The following is a 16004-nucleotide window of genomic DNA, read 5'->3' on the forward strand; positions in this document are numbered from 1 at the left end:
GCAAACGTACGAGTTCCGGCAAGTTCCGTGTGCGATCATTGCGCGGGAAATAAAAAAAAATCGAATTTTGGCAACGAACTTCAGGGGTGCGATCATTATGCGAGTAAATACGGCATTTTTATCTCGTCTTTCAGCGCTAACGCGACGGTCTTTGGTAGCAAGTAAGCAACTCCATTCCCAAGTTGTGCATCATGTAGGCGGCACTATACACGTGGTAGCAACACTTTTATTTCCTGCCCCCTGCCTAGTGGCCTGTCGTGACGGCCACCCTGCTGGCCACGTCCTGTGCCAGGCTCTTGAGCTGCGGGCTGTCCCTGGCGGCTGACACGGCGTGCCGCAGCTTCTCCACGGTGCTCGCGCCCAGGATGCCGAAGGAGCCTGCACGCAGAGCGCGTTTCCCGGGCAGCCATCTTTCGCAACCACTGAGCAGGGCACCTGCTGCAGCTGCATTATCCTCGGGTACGAGTTGAGAACGGCAATGTCCACAAAATCATGGAAACAGGTTGTCACGTTTAGAGCACTCGCCGTGAGCACCTTTGTGTGGAGGAACAGCCGACTGCGGTGAAGAGGCGCAGGGGCAGCTTCCGCTGTGGTTCTTACCCGAGTGTAGGCGTGCCCTCCATTCCCATCGTGGAGATTAGCACTTACAAGCCTCTGTGAGAGTGACCCTTTCATGCCAAACCTTTACACCGTCAACACGCACACACTGGCACACCAAGCGTGAAAGACAAATGAAAGAAGCTTTCATGTGACGACAAAAGAATAATTGGCCAGAATAACTAGCAGAAGATAAAGCCCCATAAGCGCCGAGATGGAAATTAAAACCAGCTTTGTTATCTATGGACTGATTACAGTTGACTACAACAACGTCAAAACAGAAATCGATTTGTAGCTATCTTGTACAGCTTTCAGATTATGAATGTATCCTACTAATTATGCCATCCTCTAATCAGAGAACTGATGAAGCCTAAATTGATTCAAATTTTTGTGCCACTGCCTTCACAAAGGTGCACCGTGTGCAATACAGCTGTTAGTCATTTGCCGGCTCTGTGCCTGTGATACAGATGTTTAGCAGTTGCAGTCACTGACAAAGTCAACCGAATAAAATTCACGTTTCGGATCCCCTACATGCGCACGTTTAGCATGCGCACGTTTCCTCACTTGTTGACAGGGAACGAATGTAGTGCCATTTTTGTTCGTATTCAGAGGGTCTGTAAAAATAATTGAACAGCTTTATTGTAGACAATCTGCCTTGGCAAATGCAGTGGCAGAAAAATGTGAAGGAATTTAATCTTTATTAGTGCTCCAATTCGAGGATGACCTAATCAGTAGGATGCATTCATATCTGAAAGCTATACAAGATGGCTGATTTCTGTTCTGACACTGTTGCAGTCAACTGTGCTTGCGCACCAAGTTTGGTTAGAATCAGTGCGTAAATTAGATCCCCTCCTAAATGTTCGCGTAATCAGTTTTCTAGGCACGTGCACACAAAAGAAACTACACAAGTCTGCCTTGGAAAAAGAAACAGATTCACCAAAGTAAAATAAAAGGCAAAGCACGCTCCAAAAGCACGGTGGCAGACCATTCGCCTGATGTGGCACACAGCCTGAAAGCATGCAGATGAAAGCGGGGCCCAGGAACTACAAGGGCAACCACGGCAAGCTAGCCATTGGCATAGCCACTGGCAACACCACCAAGAGAGCCTTTCCCGCATGCTGCCTTTCATGGGCTGTTCAGCAGGTGCATCCCTATCAGCCCAAGCTCGCACACAAACACTGTGCTCACTCCAAACAAACCGGGTCAGCTTTGCGCAAGATTTATTCGCAGAGGCAAAAAAAGCGGCTTGTTAAAAAAAATCTGCACCAGAAATTTTCTCTAATGTGGAATCTGAGCATCCCTAGCAGGATATTTTTTCACACCCAGCCCGCACGGCTTCTCCAACTAATGGGGCTGTCGAGTAGCTGCTTGTGAAATGTCCTAATGAACAGACGAGAAGTCCTTCCGCATTCACTTGCTTTCCTCATAATCACACTGGTGGCTGGGCTCCATGAAAGCTGCATTCCTGCCCAGTTGATTCCCCACCCATGTGTTCTTGTCGTCAGCTGGCTGCGTGCACCGACACTGACATCGAGTAAGCCAGGCCCTTGAAAGACGCCCTCTAATGAATGCAGTGCATTAATGCGTCAGTCCCCCCCACCCTCTCCTATGGCCACTGTTGTGTCGGTGCGTCAGCCGCTCTTTAATCACCGCAATAGAATTTGCAACAGGGCACAGGGACAAAGGACATTAAAAGAAAAAGAAGGAAGTATTCTGTTAAGCGTTCCCCAACAGCCTTTTTTCTTTCATGCCTTTGATGTTTCTGGTCGTGTATGCACCCCTTCAATAATAAAACACACACTTCATGAAAGAGAAGTGCTCTTTCTCCTTGTTCTCTGACGTGTCCTTTGTGCCCCCTCGCCGTACCCTTTAGCGGCTTTCCCCGACGCACTGCGTGCTAACAAGCACCCCGGCTTTCATTTCATTTCAAGCGGCCCAGAACTGCATGACTGCAGCTGGATGTCTCTTTGTGCAGAGCAATATTTTTATTAAAGTCGCACAAGTCGCTCCTATAATCTTTCAGATGTAATCTGCCAATAAACTACTGCAGCAATGACAGATATTCTATGCGAGAAAAAAGCACACAATGCCACATACTAAGTGCAATCTCCTTCCAAAAAACACGAGTGCTTCAGGGTTTGCTGCTTCGGCAAAGCGGTGAACTACATGAGCTATTGCATGCATTCTTACCTGCACCCGACATTATATGCACGGACAGATTCCTGCTCAAGCATGTAGCCGTAATATGGGTCCAGAAATGCAGCGTAACTTCCTGTTGAGGATTATTTCTATTCTGTGGCAACTCTTTTGATGAGCCCAGCACGCGAGTGCTCCCCCTGAAGTGGAGACTTTAAAAACTACAAACGGGATGTTTCGGCTTCGTTACAAAAGCCTTGTTTGCCTTGGTGCACAAGGCTTCCGTAATGAAGCCGAAATGTCTTGTTTGTTGTTTTTAAAGTTTTTAACAGCTTCTTTTGGTGGGTGTGTCTGTTTTCACTTGGAGTGCTCACCCTGTTCTCCAAAGGCCTTGAGCAGCTTGAGGGCTTCCAGGCAGAGGCTCGAGTATTTGGTCATCTCTGGAAGGGAGACAGAGGCACGATGACCGGCTGCGCCGTCATGGGGGGCTCACACTCGTGCAGGCTGTGTTGCAATGCACAGCTGGTCGGCAGAAACTGCCAGTTCGCACTAGCTGTAGACAGAAAAAGCCCGAGTTCTGTGCAGTATGGAAATTGATGTGACCTATCTTCACGTGACATCGATGGCGAGTTTGGAGAAAAAAATATTTGAACAGCACAAATGGTAATGGCCAGACGCCTCCCTTCTGGGCAAGGTCATGTGACAACACGGTGCAACACCAGCGTATGCTGCTGCTTGTGATGGCGAGCAATGTAGGTAGCAGCAATTACACATTTGCCCCACCAAGGCTCAGTAAGTAGAGGCCGCGAGCCTTTACTGAGGCACCTTCACCAGGAGGTCGTGGTCGCCCACGTCCAGCCTAATTAGGGCTAGTAGGCTACCACATGGGGCCTCCGACCAGGAGACCCTCCACGCCCACCGAGGTGTTCAACTGCCCGCAGGGCTTCCCTCGGCACACAGGGACCGCCACGTTGCTTGCTCAGGGGCCCAGCTGCCCGTCCAAGCTCAGGACAGCCACTTCCTTGGCGCACAGTGCACATGTTGCCCAACTGCGTACTAAAGTGCACCTCATCGACTTGGCCGGCCTCCGAGTGCGCGTCACTGGCAGACTCTCCGCGGCGTCCTCGTGACGCAGCCTGGTGGATTGCGGCTTTGGTTCTTGCGCTCTAGCCAGCCAGCCGGGTAATACAGCCCCAATTAGCAAGAACCAAGTCTGGGGCAACGACAGCAGAGAGAATAAACTTTATTTAACGAGAGGAGTCAAGCGGGCGGTTTCCTCAGTTCAGACGCCTCAGCCCGGTGGATCAGCCGAAGCTGCTTTCGAAGCTAGAGCTGGCCAGCACTTCCTCCCACTGCTCAATCGAGGGATTAGATATCGGGGAAAGTGAGGGGTTAAGCTGGCACTCCCACACCATGTGATACAGGGTGCAGGGCGCGTTGCAGAAATGGCACTGCGAGTAGTATATTGTTGGCCCGAATAAGTGGGGGAACGTGTTGGTCTGGAGGAGACGCCAGGAGCGCTCCTCTGCCTGACTGAGGGAGGGGTGGCCAGTGGGTAGCATAAGCCTGGTGAGCCTGTAGAATTGGGTCACCTCCTGGTATGAAGTTACGGGGATCGCTGTCTCTAGCCAACTTTCTCGCGGCGCTCGGCTAGTTAGACTTCGAGCAGTCTCTTACCGCAGAGGGAAGCGTGAGCTGGTGTCCAGACAATCGACACCCTCTTTTCTTCGGAGGGTTCTGGCCGAGGATCTTCATGGCGATGCACGAGATGCAACCTTGGAGGTAGCTCCTACACGCTGGCTGTGAATCCGTGATGATCACTTCCGCTGGGGTCTGCGTTATTGCCAGCGCAATAGCTACCTCTTCGGCCTGTAGCGTCGAGACTTTGTTGAGAGTGAGGCTCGTGGTGTGGCTATCCTTCTTCGTCACATTCGCTACCATGGCTCCACGTCTTGCATAATCTGCGGCGTTCGTATAATAAACCATATTGTTTGAGCCGTAGTTTTTCTCCAGGGCTCTAACTCGCGCCTCTCTCCGACCCTCGTGGAACTGCGGGTGCATGTTTCTGGGCAACGGGCACACTCTGATGTTTCGGCGTAGTTCGTGAGGGATGTCTACTGTGGTTTCAAGAGGGCGATCAGGGATGTTTATGCCCAGTCTTAGCAGAAGGGCCCTGCTAGCCGGTAGCGCTGACTAAGGAGGTGGCCCTCAATCAACTCGTCCACAGTATTGTGCACCCCAAGCTTGAGGGGACGATCCGTGGAGGTGTAGGGGGACAGACCCAGGGCTTGTTTATACGCCTTTCGCAAGAGCGTACCTAACTTGTTCTTCTCTGCGTTGCTTAGTAGTGCATAGGGCGTCACATAGCAGATTCTCGACACGACGAACGCCTGGACGAGGAGAAGCGTGTCCGCCTCCTTCATGCCTCTTCCCTTGGTCGTGATCCGACGGAGCATGGGGCAATCTGACAAGTCGTGTGTTCCAATTTCCTCATCATCGTGGTGTTTGCGCAATATGCTTGAATTATCATACCTAGAATCTTCACTTGCGGAGACGGGGTGATGGTAGCACCGTCCAGCGTGATCTCCATCAAAAGGACATCTGTTTGCCTACCGCCCTTTCTGTGCACTAGTAGCAGCTCAGATTTTTATGGGGCGCACGAGAGTCCACAGTTCTTAGCATACTCGTGCACGGTATCAGCCCCCATTTGGAGACGGTCCTGCATCTCCCCGACCGAGCCCATACTGGTCCACACCGTGATATCAGACACACCGCGAGTCGGCTGTGTCTGAATGTCTCCAATCTTGAGGGTGGCTTGGCGCCCGGAGAGAAAGTCTCTGACGTAGGTGTATGTGCGACTGCCACACCCGAGCTCGTTCAGATCAGTGAGTATGGCTTCATGGCTGATGTTGTCAAAGGCCCCTTTTAAATCTAGAGCCAGGATGGCCTTAGGTGTGTGGGTGTTGGCCCATTCTATGATGTCTTCCTTCAGTTGCAGCAACACATCTTGGGTCGACAGGTGCTGTCGGAACCCGTACATGGTCGGTGGGAACTGCTTTGTGTTTTCAAGGAAGTTCTGCAGGCAGTTGTGCACGATGTGTTCGAGCAGCTTCCCGATACACGACGTGAGGGATATTGGCCATAGGTTTTTCGATGCCGAGATGTTTGTTTGGTTTAGGTATTAGGCGCACCTCAGTGGATTTCCATTCAAGTGGGATGGCTCCTCTCTCCCAGCACTGATTGTAGTAGCCTGTGAGGGATGCTATAGAGGGTTCGTTGAAGTTGGCCAATGCTTTGTTTGTGATTTGGTCCTGACCTGGCGCGGTATTTCGGCAGATCTTCTGAAGCGCAGCTTTCACCTCGGCCGTGGTAATGGGTGCATCCAATTGCGGGTTTGGATCTCCCTTGTAGTCAGGGACCGCATAAGGTGGGTGCATGGGCAGGTATTTCTGCTGCAGTTTTCTGAGCAGATCCTCTTGGGATCCCTCAAACTTGTGAATAGTCGTGTTATTTTTCTTGCAGGCTGCGCTTTTGTAATTTGTCGGATCAATGAGGTATCTGAGCAGTTTCCATGTTTTGGATGCGCTGAGGGTACCGCGGAGCCCGTCGCAGAGCTGCAGCCAGTTCTGACTGCAGAGCTCCGCTGCATATTTTGCTGCCTGCTCAGAGAGTTTGGCTATTCTCTTCTTGAGTTTTCTGTTGTGGCGCTGACGCTTCCACCTCCTGATGAGGCTGAAGCGAGCCTCATCAGCTTGGGATCGAACCCTTAATTCCGACTGCTTCCTCTTAGGCCTGCAGTACCCGTTCAGGATAAAAACGTTCTTTCCTTGCCCAGGTTTCCGAGGTATCAGCTCTGTGAGGGTCCCTTCTGTTCTGGGTAGCTGTAGCGTGTGTTGCACTGCCATTACTCTCTTGCTGATGAGCGTGGTAGTGTCTCCGCATTCCGGGTCGCCGTGTGTGATGTGTGCCAGGTAGTCGTGCATAGGAGTTTACCTCCTGCAGCGCGAGAATCAATGTTTGTGAGAGTGACCCAAGTTTCCCTCTGATGCTTCTTGCGTTCCGCTGCCACACCTTTAGCTTTTCCTCTTGCTTCCCCCCGCCATGGTTAGCTCGGGTGGGGTCTGACTGGTCGTGGTTATCTAGCGAGGACGGACGAAGGTCCCTACGTGGTGTTCGGCCAGCTGCCGCATTTTGGCTTTCGAGTGCATCTAGTCTGATGGAGAGTGTACTAACCTGCTCATGCGCGGTGATCAAGGGTTGTTAGATAGTGTATGTATATATATGTGTTGTTTAAGAAATAAAATTCAGTTGTTAGTCTGCGCTGGTCTTCGTGTTCCTTGTTCTATCTGTCCTAGTCTTACGCTGCGCAAAAGTTCAGCATGAATGCCTGTTGGAGTTGAGCTATGCCAGCCGTCATGTTTTGCGCCATTGCATTTAGCCGTTCCATCCGAATCTGCCTCCTTGGTCCGCATCTCTGAGGCCTTGGGGAGTCAGTCTGCTCATTTTTATCTTTTATTTTACGCCGTTTCTCCGTTCCCCCGTTCGTTTGCGGAGGGTTTAGCTTAGCCTGCGAGGCAACCTGCGCGATTGTAGATCTCAGGATGGCCATTTCTTTCTTTAGGTCTTCGATCTGCGATTGTAGCTTGTTGCATTCCTCGCATTGGGGTTTAGGGGGTTGAGCAGTGGGAAGGAGAACTTGAGACCAGCTCACCCGTGACGCCCCGGAAGACGAAGTCCTTACTTTCCCTCCGCCGCTGTTGGCGTCCGCACCTAGTCCGGACCGGTAGCTGGGTCTGGAGCGAGACCTGGAACGAGCTCCGTTTTCGCATTTGGCTTCCGATTTGGAGCCATTGGGTCTCCGGTCGGTTCGCGATCTGGAGCGGGACCTGGATCGCCTCTCAGCTGCCCCCTACATCTCTGCAGAGACGGCCAGCAGCTGGAGGAATTGGAGCGGGATGATTGTTTCCGTCTTGACCCGTCGTTGAGCCGAGCGGTTCAATCTGTCCTTGGATGGTTCTCTTCTGCCACATGAGTGTTCTTTACTTTTCTCCCAAGCCTTGCGGCGGATGATGTACGGTTCCCGAAAACGTTTTGGGCATTCTCTACATGCCGTGATGTGCTTGCCATTGCAGAGATCACATTTCGGGTTGCATGGGTGGTCCGGCGCTGGGTCTCTCACGCCGCACCTTTCACAGGCAGGGATTACGACGTTCACGCAGACGTCCGCCCTGTGTCCCGTACAGCGGCAGTTGGTGCAGTATGGGATGGTCTTCTTATAGATGAAACATTTCATCTCAACGCCCTTATAATAAATGTAGAAGGGTACCTTGTGACCTTGTATCGTAACGAGAACAGAGCCTGACATTCCCAGGCGGCGGCAGCGTAGGAATTCATATCCTGGGAGCCAAATGTCCTCCAACACTTGCTCCATCGTGTAATGCCATGCCATGAGTCCCGTAGAGACTCACTGGGTGGACCCTTCCTTGGACGTTAAGCTGAGTAATTTGGCTGCTTGTTCATGTGGCGTGCTGATGGTGAGGATGTTCTGCGTCCCTCCATGACAGGCGGGCCGTGTTGAGGATGCCCTCGGCCAGAAGTGCCGGACTGACCGAGCCGAGTTCGAGCCCGTTCTTTGGTCGCATCACCAACTTGTAGTCTTCCTCCGGCAGTGGCGGCGGCTGAGGTCTAGGCTCTTCCCGCCGTGGTTTCAAGGTTGACTTCTTTGGGATTGAGTCCAGCGGTTGCTCAGCAGCCGGAGTGTTCGCCTTGTTTCGTCATCTCGCCGACTTGCTCATTACTTGCATCCACTTCTCCCACCTTTCATCGTAATTGGAATTCTCTCCTCCGTCGCAGCGGTCTTGCGTCTCCATCTCGTCATCTTGGGTCCTGTCCTCGCCGGGGATGGAGCTAACAGCTTCTGCTGCCGCGCCCGTCGCTGCTCCGCGCTCCATACTCGTGGTAGGCGCCAACCACAAGGGTTAGGGTTAGCGCAGCGGCGTCCGCTTCGGATTTTCAAATCGTTGTTAAACAGCAAATAACGCACTCACGAACTTCAGAATTGGTTCTGCGTGATCCTTGCCGCTTCCCAAAAACCTTCCTCTTGTCTTCGCTGCCGAAAACTGGGAATTTCCGTTCACTTGGGAAGAAATCTGAGGAGCTCATATGAGACACGCCTGTTCTCTTGAAGCTGCTTCTTCTTCCTTCACAACGACAGGAGGCAACCAGCACAAATGGTTCCAAGTTAGTGCCTTCCAACGATTTTGTGCACAGCTTCAAAGAGACAATCAGAGACCCGGCAATCCTTGAAAAAGGGTGTGGGCACTTTGCTGGTGATCTGCCACTAGCAAGTGTGCTCGAAGTGAAGCAAGCTGTCGACACTGAAAAGACAGTTGCGCGCTCCTCCTGTCAACCTGCAAACTGGGTGGGCTACACAGGTGAACAGCTCAATCCAGCCGGCACTTTTTGAACCAAGGCACCACTGAATGATTTATCTGCGGACCACTAGCCCACAGTGTTACCAGAGTCCGTCAATGCTTTTCTGGTCGTGAAACTTCGCCGTCACGCTATGGGAGAGCTTCGTACGCTGCTCAGGGAGTCCGCGCCGCGGCGCTGGCATTGATCGGAGGGCAGCCGGCGAAGCGGTCGGAGGGGAGTGCGGCGCGTAGCAGACGCTACTTGCGGTGCTAGCAGGGCTCGTGGGGACTTCTAAAAAATCAAGCACAGATAGCAGTCGGCAGTTTTGAGCGTGCGTTCTGCCGCATACGGCTTCCCTGCAAGGGCTGCAATCCTGACGGCTTCGTTTTGTAGCCACAATTGAAGGCACAACTACCAACATTCCGTTTCTATCCAGAAAAGTGCCGCCAAACACGTACGCAAGTTCTGCCGCGCACGGCTGAACGCGCGCTGCAGCGGCGGCGGCCCGATGCCCTCCGTAGGTAATCTCGAGAACAGACAGCTGTACAGGGTGGAGACACCCGTTGAACGATCCCGTGCCGCCCCTATTGGGTCGAAGTGCTCAACGCGCTGTTCTTTTCGTTTCCCACAAGACGCAGCAACGTAATACAGATACGATGGTTCAAACTTCACCAGTAAACCGCCTTGTGGAGATAATTACGGTGCGGTTTTGTTACAATGACTTGCTGCGGCAGCGAGCGGGCGAACCAAAATGGCGGCGCAACGCATACGTGTCTCCACTCTGTACGGCGGACGCGCGTCAATGTAGGTATTCTAGCCCTCCGATCTGCGGCGGCGCCTCTCGCGGGAGCCTTTGTCCTCAAACAAAACTCGGCCGGGAGTTGCATGACCGGAAAAGCATTGACGGACTCTGGTGTTACCCTCGTTACCTGTGTTACTCTCCACCGCTGAAGGCAACACTAACAAACGGCACAAGAAAGACAGCGTTTGTTAGCGCCATTTTGAATTCTGTTGAATACGCTCGCATCACCGTCTTCCCTGAGTCCAGCCAAGTCCAGGGGCACTTGCTGCACCTGGGTGCCCCCTGTTCAGGCCGTCTCTCCTGCCCACTGCAGTGGTGAGCAGGAACTCTGGCCCTTGCAGGCCCTCCTCACCCAGTGCCTGGCAGGAGACACGGACCACGCCTTCAGCCATGGACACCAGCTCTGGGGACGGCTGCGACGGCCACCGCAGCCTGCGTCCAGCCACAAGGGAACGCCCGGCTGTCAGAGCTCACAAGAAGCAGCAGGCTGCCGCCATCCGTGCACCCATGTATGTCCCGCTGGCAGCAACACTCAAAGGGGCCACGAAGACGGAATAGCTCCATTTCAGACCGGACAGGCGTCTCCTTACCCCCAAAATCCAAAAACTGAAATGGGCAGGAGTGATGCAGTGTGCAGAGGTTGGCAGGCTCACTGACAAGTGTGCTCACCACTCACGAGTGAGCGGTGAGGGAGCCTCGCCATCGTTTCGGTTGTCCAGTGCAAAGCAGGCGACCAGCTAACCTGCTTTGCATGGAAAGCCACCCCCCTACCACTTGGTCTGCAAACAGGGCAGCTGAAAATGATGCTTGGTGGAAAGAGAAAGGCTGGAAAAGGCACTCAACCTTCAAGGAAAGGCCTTCCAGAAACCCGTGTTCAAAAGGACACAAAAGGCTACAACCCTAGCAACTTTTGATGAAGTCTATTTCGCAATTTTAGAAGCTGTTTTCTCAAAACCGTTTTTTTATCCACCTGCCTCGCTTGCTCCAGCGATTTCTTCGTGACCGCTCCGTCTATTTTGATTCCGTTTTTTGAATTGGATCTCTTGCTGAACAGTTCAGGTCGTGACACTTTTGGTTTTCCAGGTTTCTGTGGTGATAGCGCCTATGCCGCGTATCGTGTGCCTGTGTTATCTGCTGCTTTCACCCCGACGCGCCACGTGCAGTTTGTATGTGACGTCACTGGTCACATGTGTGTTTGTTATATATGTACGCTGGTGGCATGGAATAAAGGTTGTCATTATCTCGCCCGCATCGTCGGCGACTCTGTTCCTTTGCCCGTTCTTGCGGCAGCCCAGCTGCACTCGGCCTACTTCTAGGCCGCAACACGACAGTTTCCTTTTTGTGAATTTTTTATTCAGGTCTACATGCCTGTTGTACATTCACCTCTAAAAAACTGAAAACTAAAAAAACTTCGGTTGCAAATAAAAAAATCCAAGACTGTCACAACCTTCTCCATTCATTTAGGAATGCAAAGCACTTCGCACAAGTTATCTATCCTGTCTTATAAGCCGCTCAAACTCGGTATATGGTGAACAGAAAGAAAAATTATATAACGAAAAAATATATTACTTTGGAATTTTTATGGTGTCATCACAGAAGCATTTTCAGTTTCTGTGCCAATTTTCATCAGAATTTACACAGAAATACAGTTGATTTTGAAATACACGTTCCCCCTTAACTACATTCAAGGGACGGAATTAAACGGAACTAGGAGCCCCACTACAATCCCCCGGTCACGTTTCTTGGCGGTGGTTTCAGTTGGTAGCCACCAATCGCCTAAACAAAATTATGCAACGTCCTACAGAAATTGCTGGAAAAGGCAGGGCAGTCATCAGTGTTGCATCTGCTTCGTTTATCGTCTCTGTTAGCGAATGCCCAATAGTAACTCTCGAGTCGAATGTCGAATCGAATTCAGAAAAAAAAAGGCTGAATATCGAATCGCGCATCAAATATCACTTTTTTTACAGACCTTGATTTTTCATAGGTTTTTGTGCAAAGGCAGAAGCTGCTTCGCATGTTCGGGAGACATGAGATTCTTTTTCAACCTGGAGAACGCGCTTTTCAACTCACATCGGCAGCACTCCAGGAATGCGGAGCGGGCACAATATCTACTTGGGAAAGAAAAAGAAAAGCACTGGAGTTGCTGTACTCTAATCACACGCAGCAACTATACAGCGCCTCGTAACTTTGCAGGCACTTTGCAGGCACGAACATTAGGACGCGAAAACACGACACAGCCACAATGATGGACCACGATGAGACACTCCTTTGGAAGCGCATGGGCAGCGTGAATGACACGTCGCGGAAGGAAAGCTGGCACCACAGTCGCCGTGGACAAGCCTGTGCTATTTACTGGGTCTAAAAAACAAGTAAACACGCAGTAACCATACACCAACTGCATTAAAAAGAGCCTGATTTTAAATTAACGGAAGCGCTGTGAAAACGGCAGCGGTCTTTACTGGAAGCTGGCCTAGCATGTAAACATCCGGTCGCACAATTCAAAATGGCACGAAAGTCAGGAGACGCAATCGCAGGTGACTCCGTGCAGCGGGATAAACTTTACAGCTTCTACAAGGCGCGCTCATCGAAAGCACAACTGGAATGAAACTTCCCGAGCAGACGGTGTAGCAGCAGAGCTTTAGCGTGCGCAGACGTCTCACTTTTACAAAGCCAGGGAACGTTCGGAAACTCCACTCGACTGTTCGAGAAATCAAATAGTAGTTATTCAATTCGCAAATCGAATTGTTCGCGGAGACACTATTCGGTCCCCCTAGTCTCTATTATTAGCATGGAGTTTGCAATAAAATTGGGACAAAGTGGTCTTTTTAGTGACCCACACTAAACGTTACTAGAATAAGCTCAGTTTCGGAGCTCCGCATCCCCGCCAGCGGAGGAGGGTGGGCTGAACGGCGGTCGCGAGAACTAGCAGCGCTGCAGTCAAGTCTTGCGCTACTCTCGGCGCGTCGTCTGCTTCGGCGGCGGGCCGTCGCGCAGACGTACCGCGGCAGCTTTCTAGTAGCGCTATTGCTAAACTTAAACACCGATCATCTTTCCAGTCGACTAGCTTAAACGTCTTCATCCTTCTAGTCGACGTTACCGCATCACATTTGTGCACGGTTTAAGCGGAAGTGCGTTGGGTCGCCTGTATGCACTGGCACACGCAGCTCATTGGCCAGCTAAGAATCGACGGTCGGCCTATATTTAAACTGTCTACATTGCGTTTAACTTCATGTACGGTAGTTTCCAAGCCAATTACCCTTTTCAGGGTAGTTTTTATAACTACTGCGCCGTCTCACCTCGACCAAAAACGACCCAACGAGTTCGTGAAAGCAGTGCCATTATAAGTGCTTTTATGTCCACGTGGCAATACGACAGTTTTTCTGAATCTCATCGGTGCGAGGTCCCGTTAACCATCTTTCGATGTAGAGTTCTTATGCTAAACGTTTATGTTCACCGGGCTGGTCCCACCTCATCTCGCCTTTGTGCACTCTGTGGTGCATACGAGCATTAGATCACCAAAAATGAAAGTTCGCTTCACAGTTCTGACACTCAGTTCATCTGTGACAAACGCATTCAAATTTTGTGAGTTCACATTAAAGTTGGATCCGCAATTTAAAGGTGCTCATGGTACGCCTGAATTCATAACGATCTTTGACCACCATTTTGACGTCTTGAACTCAAGAAATCCGTTCAGCTGGTCATACAAGACACCTCTCAGGCCGAAAGGCGAATCAGGCTTCAATGAAGACTTTTTTTGAAAAGGCTTAATTATACATAACGTGATGCAAGGATGCACAAAAAACAAATCAGTGTTTGAGGCGCTCAAGAACACTGTATTTGCAGGACTCCTTATATGTATGCACGGTGCCAGCACCTTTTGATGGGTTTGTGGCGACGGGAAGCTGCCGAATTCGCTCACGCTCAAGATGTCTCAATACCACATGGGAACATTTTTTGGTTGCGTAAAAAGGAAAGGGTGGCTAAAACAACAGCCCTATTGCTTGTCAATATACAGCTGCCTACAAGCGTCTTTTTATTAGAACAGAAGTTGCATCATCAGATACTGGAAACTCCCCTCGCGATATTGTGACTGATCTCTGTCCCTCAGCTGACGTAAGCCTCGTTGAGTCTCGTTAAGAAGATCATCGCTGTTGCAGGTACTTAATGATGAGCACTATAACACCCAGCGGGTCGACTTTTACAAAAGCCTTTCGCTTGTTCTCAGTGCAGTAGTGCCATATATAGCAGTATTTGGGGCACGGAAAGTATATGGAGGCACATCCCACAATGAATACTGCACTACAATGATGTCCACTGAGCTGCTAGAAGTCGTCGCTGCTAAAACAAACGGTGGTCTCGTGGCACCATCGAAATATTTTTTTGAAATTGCACCACGTCGTGGGAAAGGGGTTTCGTGTTCTACAGGTTTAATGCAAGGGTTAATGTTCTACACGTTTAATGCAGCCGTTATATGCAAATAGTGAGCGCCTATAGTGGAGGTGTTGACAGTATTGTTTGAACAAATATTACTTGCTGAGTTGGAGCCTCATCTGTTGAACTGCGATGCGTTCGACAATAACAGTTAAGTTTTGTCGAAGAAGATTGCCAACGTGTATTCAAGAATCAGGTTCAGCCCATTCCGACTGAAATCAACCGGAAAAACTTGCACGCACAACGGTGTATGAACACAGCAGACAAAGACTATTATTTCGTGAAATCTGCAAATGTCAGATCAGAACCATCATTGAAGGAAGCTGGCTAGCTAGTATGTCTTCGTATTTTTTGCGGTTTTTAAATGCGTGCGTTTTGTATAAGTTGCCTCATAGCCTATGTTGTGATAAATCAGGCAGTTTTTTTAAATTAGTTACTCTTTTATCGTGTGTGACCTTTTTCTTTTGAAATTTTGTAAACCCTGGGATGAATAAAAATTCGTGTATCGTTTGTTGCTTACTCCGTGCGCCTCTCTTCTGGAATGTTTCAAGCGGATATGCCTTACACCGTGAACGGCTGAATGCGTATTCGCTCATATGTGGTCGCATCCGGCTCATACGTAATTCTGCAAACCGCTGCATTGTGCAGTTCCTTTGGGAGGCAGTAATCTGTTGTTTTAGCCACCCTTTTCTTTCTACACAACCAAAAAATGTTTCCATGTGGTATTGAGACATCTTGAGTGTGAGCGAATTCGGCAGCTCCCCGTCAAAAGGTGCTGACACCATGCATACATATAAGGAGTCCTGCAAACACAGTGTTCTTGAGGCCCCCAAACACTGATTTTTTTGTGCATCCTTGCATCACGTTATGTACAATTACAGTAGAATTTCGATGATACGATTCTGGGTGATACGAATTTCGGGATGATACGAATTTCTGAAAAGTCCCGGCAAAATTGCATTGTTTGCAATGGGAAAAATTTCGGCTGTTACGAACGGACCTGCGCGGCCCGGCGGATGATACGAACGAGCCGGCGAGGCGCCCGACTGCCGAACAAGCAAGTGACGGCTCTCTCTCCCCATTTGTCACTCTTTTTCCTCCAGAAACGGCCGGGCTGTTGTTTTCTGCTCGCGAAAACGCGCCCCGCACGCCCCATGCGCGCCGCGAAACCTCTCGCACGCTGCGCGCACCGCGGCCTGCGGCGGCAACATGGCGGCGGCTTCGGCCGCGAAGTGGCACGGCCGCTTGAGCGACTGCTTCTAGCCGCTCTTTAAAATGCCGCTCAAGGCAGACACGAAGTTTCTTGTGCAGTAAAGGAGCTGATAACGTTGGCGAAAACGGTACTATAAAACACCATCCGCGCCGCTAGTGAAAGCGCCCATAAAATATCTGCCGGAGCGCTAAGCCTAAACATCTCGGGCGGAGCCAGCGGGCTGTCTCGAGCATTTCGCAAGTCGTCAGCGTCTTTTTCGGACTGAGGTAGGAGATACCGCGGGCGCGAAATCGTCAATGTGGCCGTGAAAATACAGCGCGCGCAAAGCCGAGGCGTGCGAATCGCGTGCAAAAACGCACCATGCGGTTCACGCTTGACTGTTGCGGCGTGTAGCGAGCTTGGACACCAGGA

The 16004-nt window shown here is 50.8% G+C and overlaps 1 protein-coding gene across 4 annotated transcripts in view; it reads right to left on the reverse strand.

Moving 5' to 3' along the window:
• Positions 1-208: 208 nt before the first annotated feature.
• LOC144158118 (proteasome adapter and scaffold protein ECM29) overlaps positions 209-16004 on the reverse strand; it is a 293901-nt gene continuing 278105 nt past the window's right edge. For all 4 annotated transcript variants that reach the window (XM_077688775.1, XM_077688773.1, XM_077688774.1 and 1 more), the window contains 3 exons: positions 10302-10381; positions 3108-3173; positions 209-378 (listed from right to left, as the gene is read on the reverse strand). In XM_077688775.1, the coding sequence (XP_077544901.1) occupies positions 245-378; positions 3108-3173; positions 10302-10381 (280 nt within the window). In that variant the 3' untranslated portion in view covers positions 209-244. The remainder of the gene's footprint in view (positions 379-3107; positions 3174-10301; positions 10382-16004) is intronic.

This window comes from Haemaphysalis longicornis, unplaced genomic scaffold (genome assembly GCF_048455015.1).
Source record: "Haemaphysalis longicornis isolate Haplotype H1 unplaced genomic scaffold, Haemaphysalis longicornis Haplotype H1 scaffold_10, whole genome shotgun sequence".
Lineage (NCBI taxonomy): Eukaryota > Metazoa > Arthropoda > Arachnida > Ixodida > Ixodidae > Haemaphysalis > Haemaphysalis longicornis.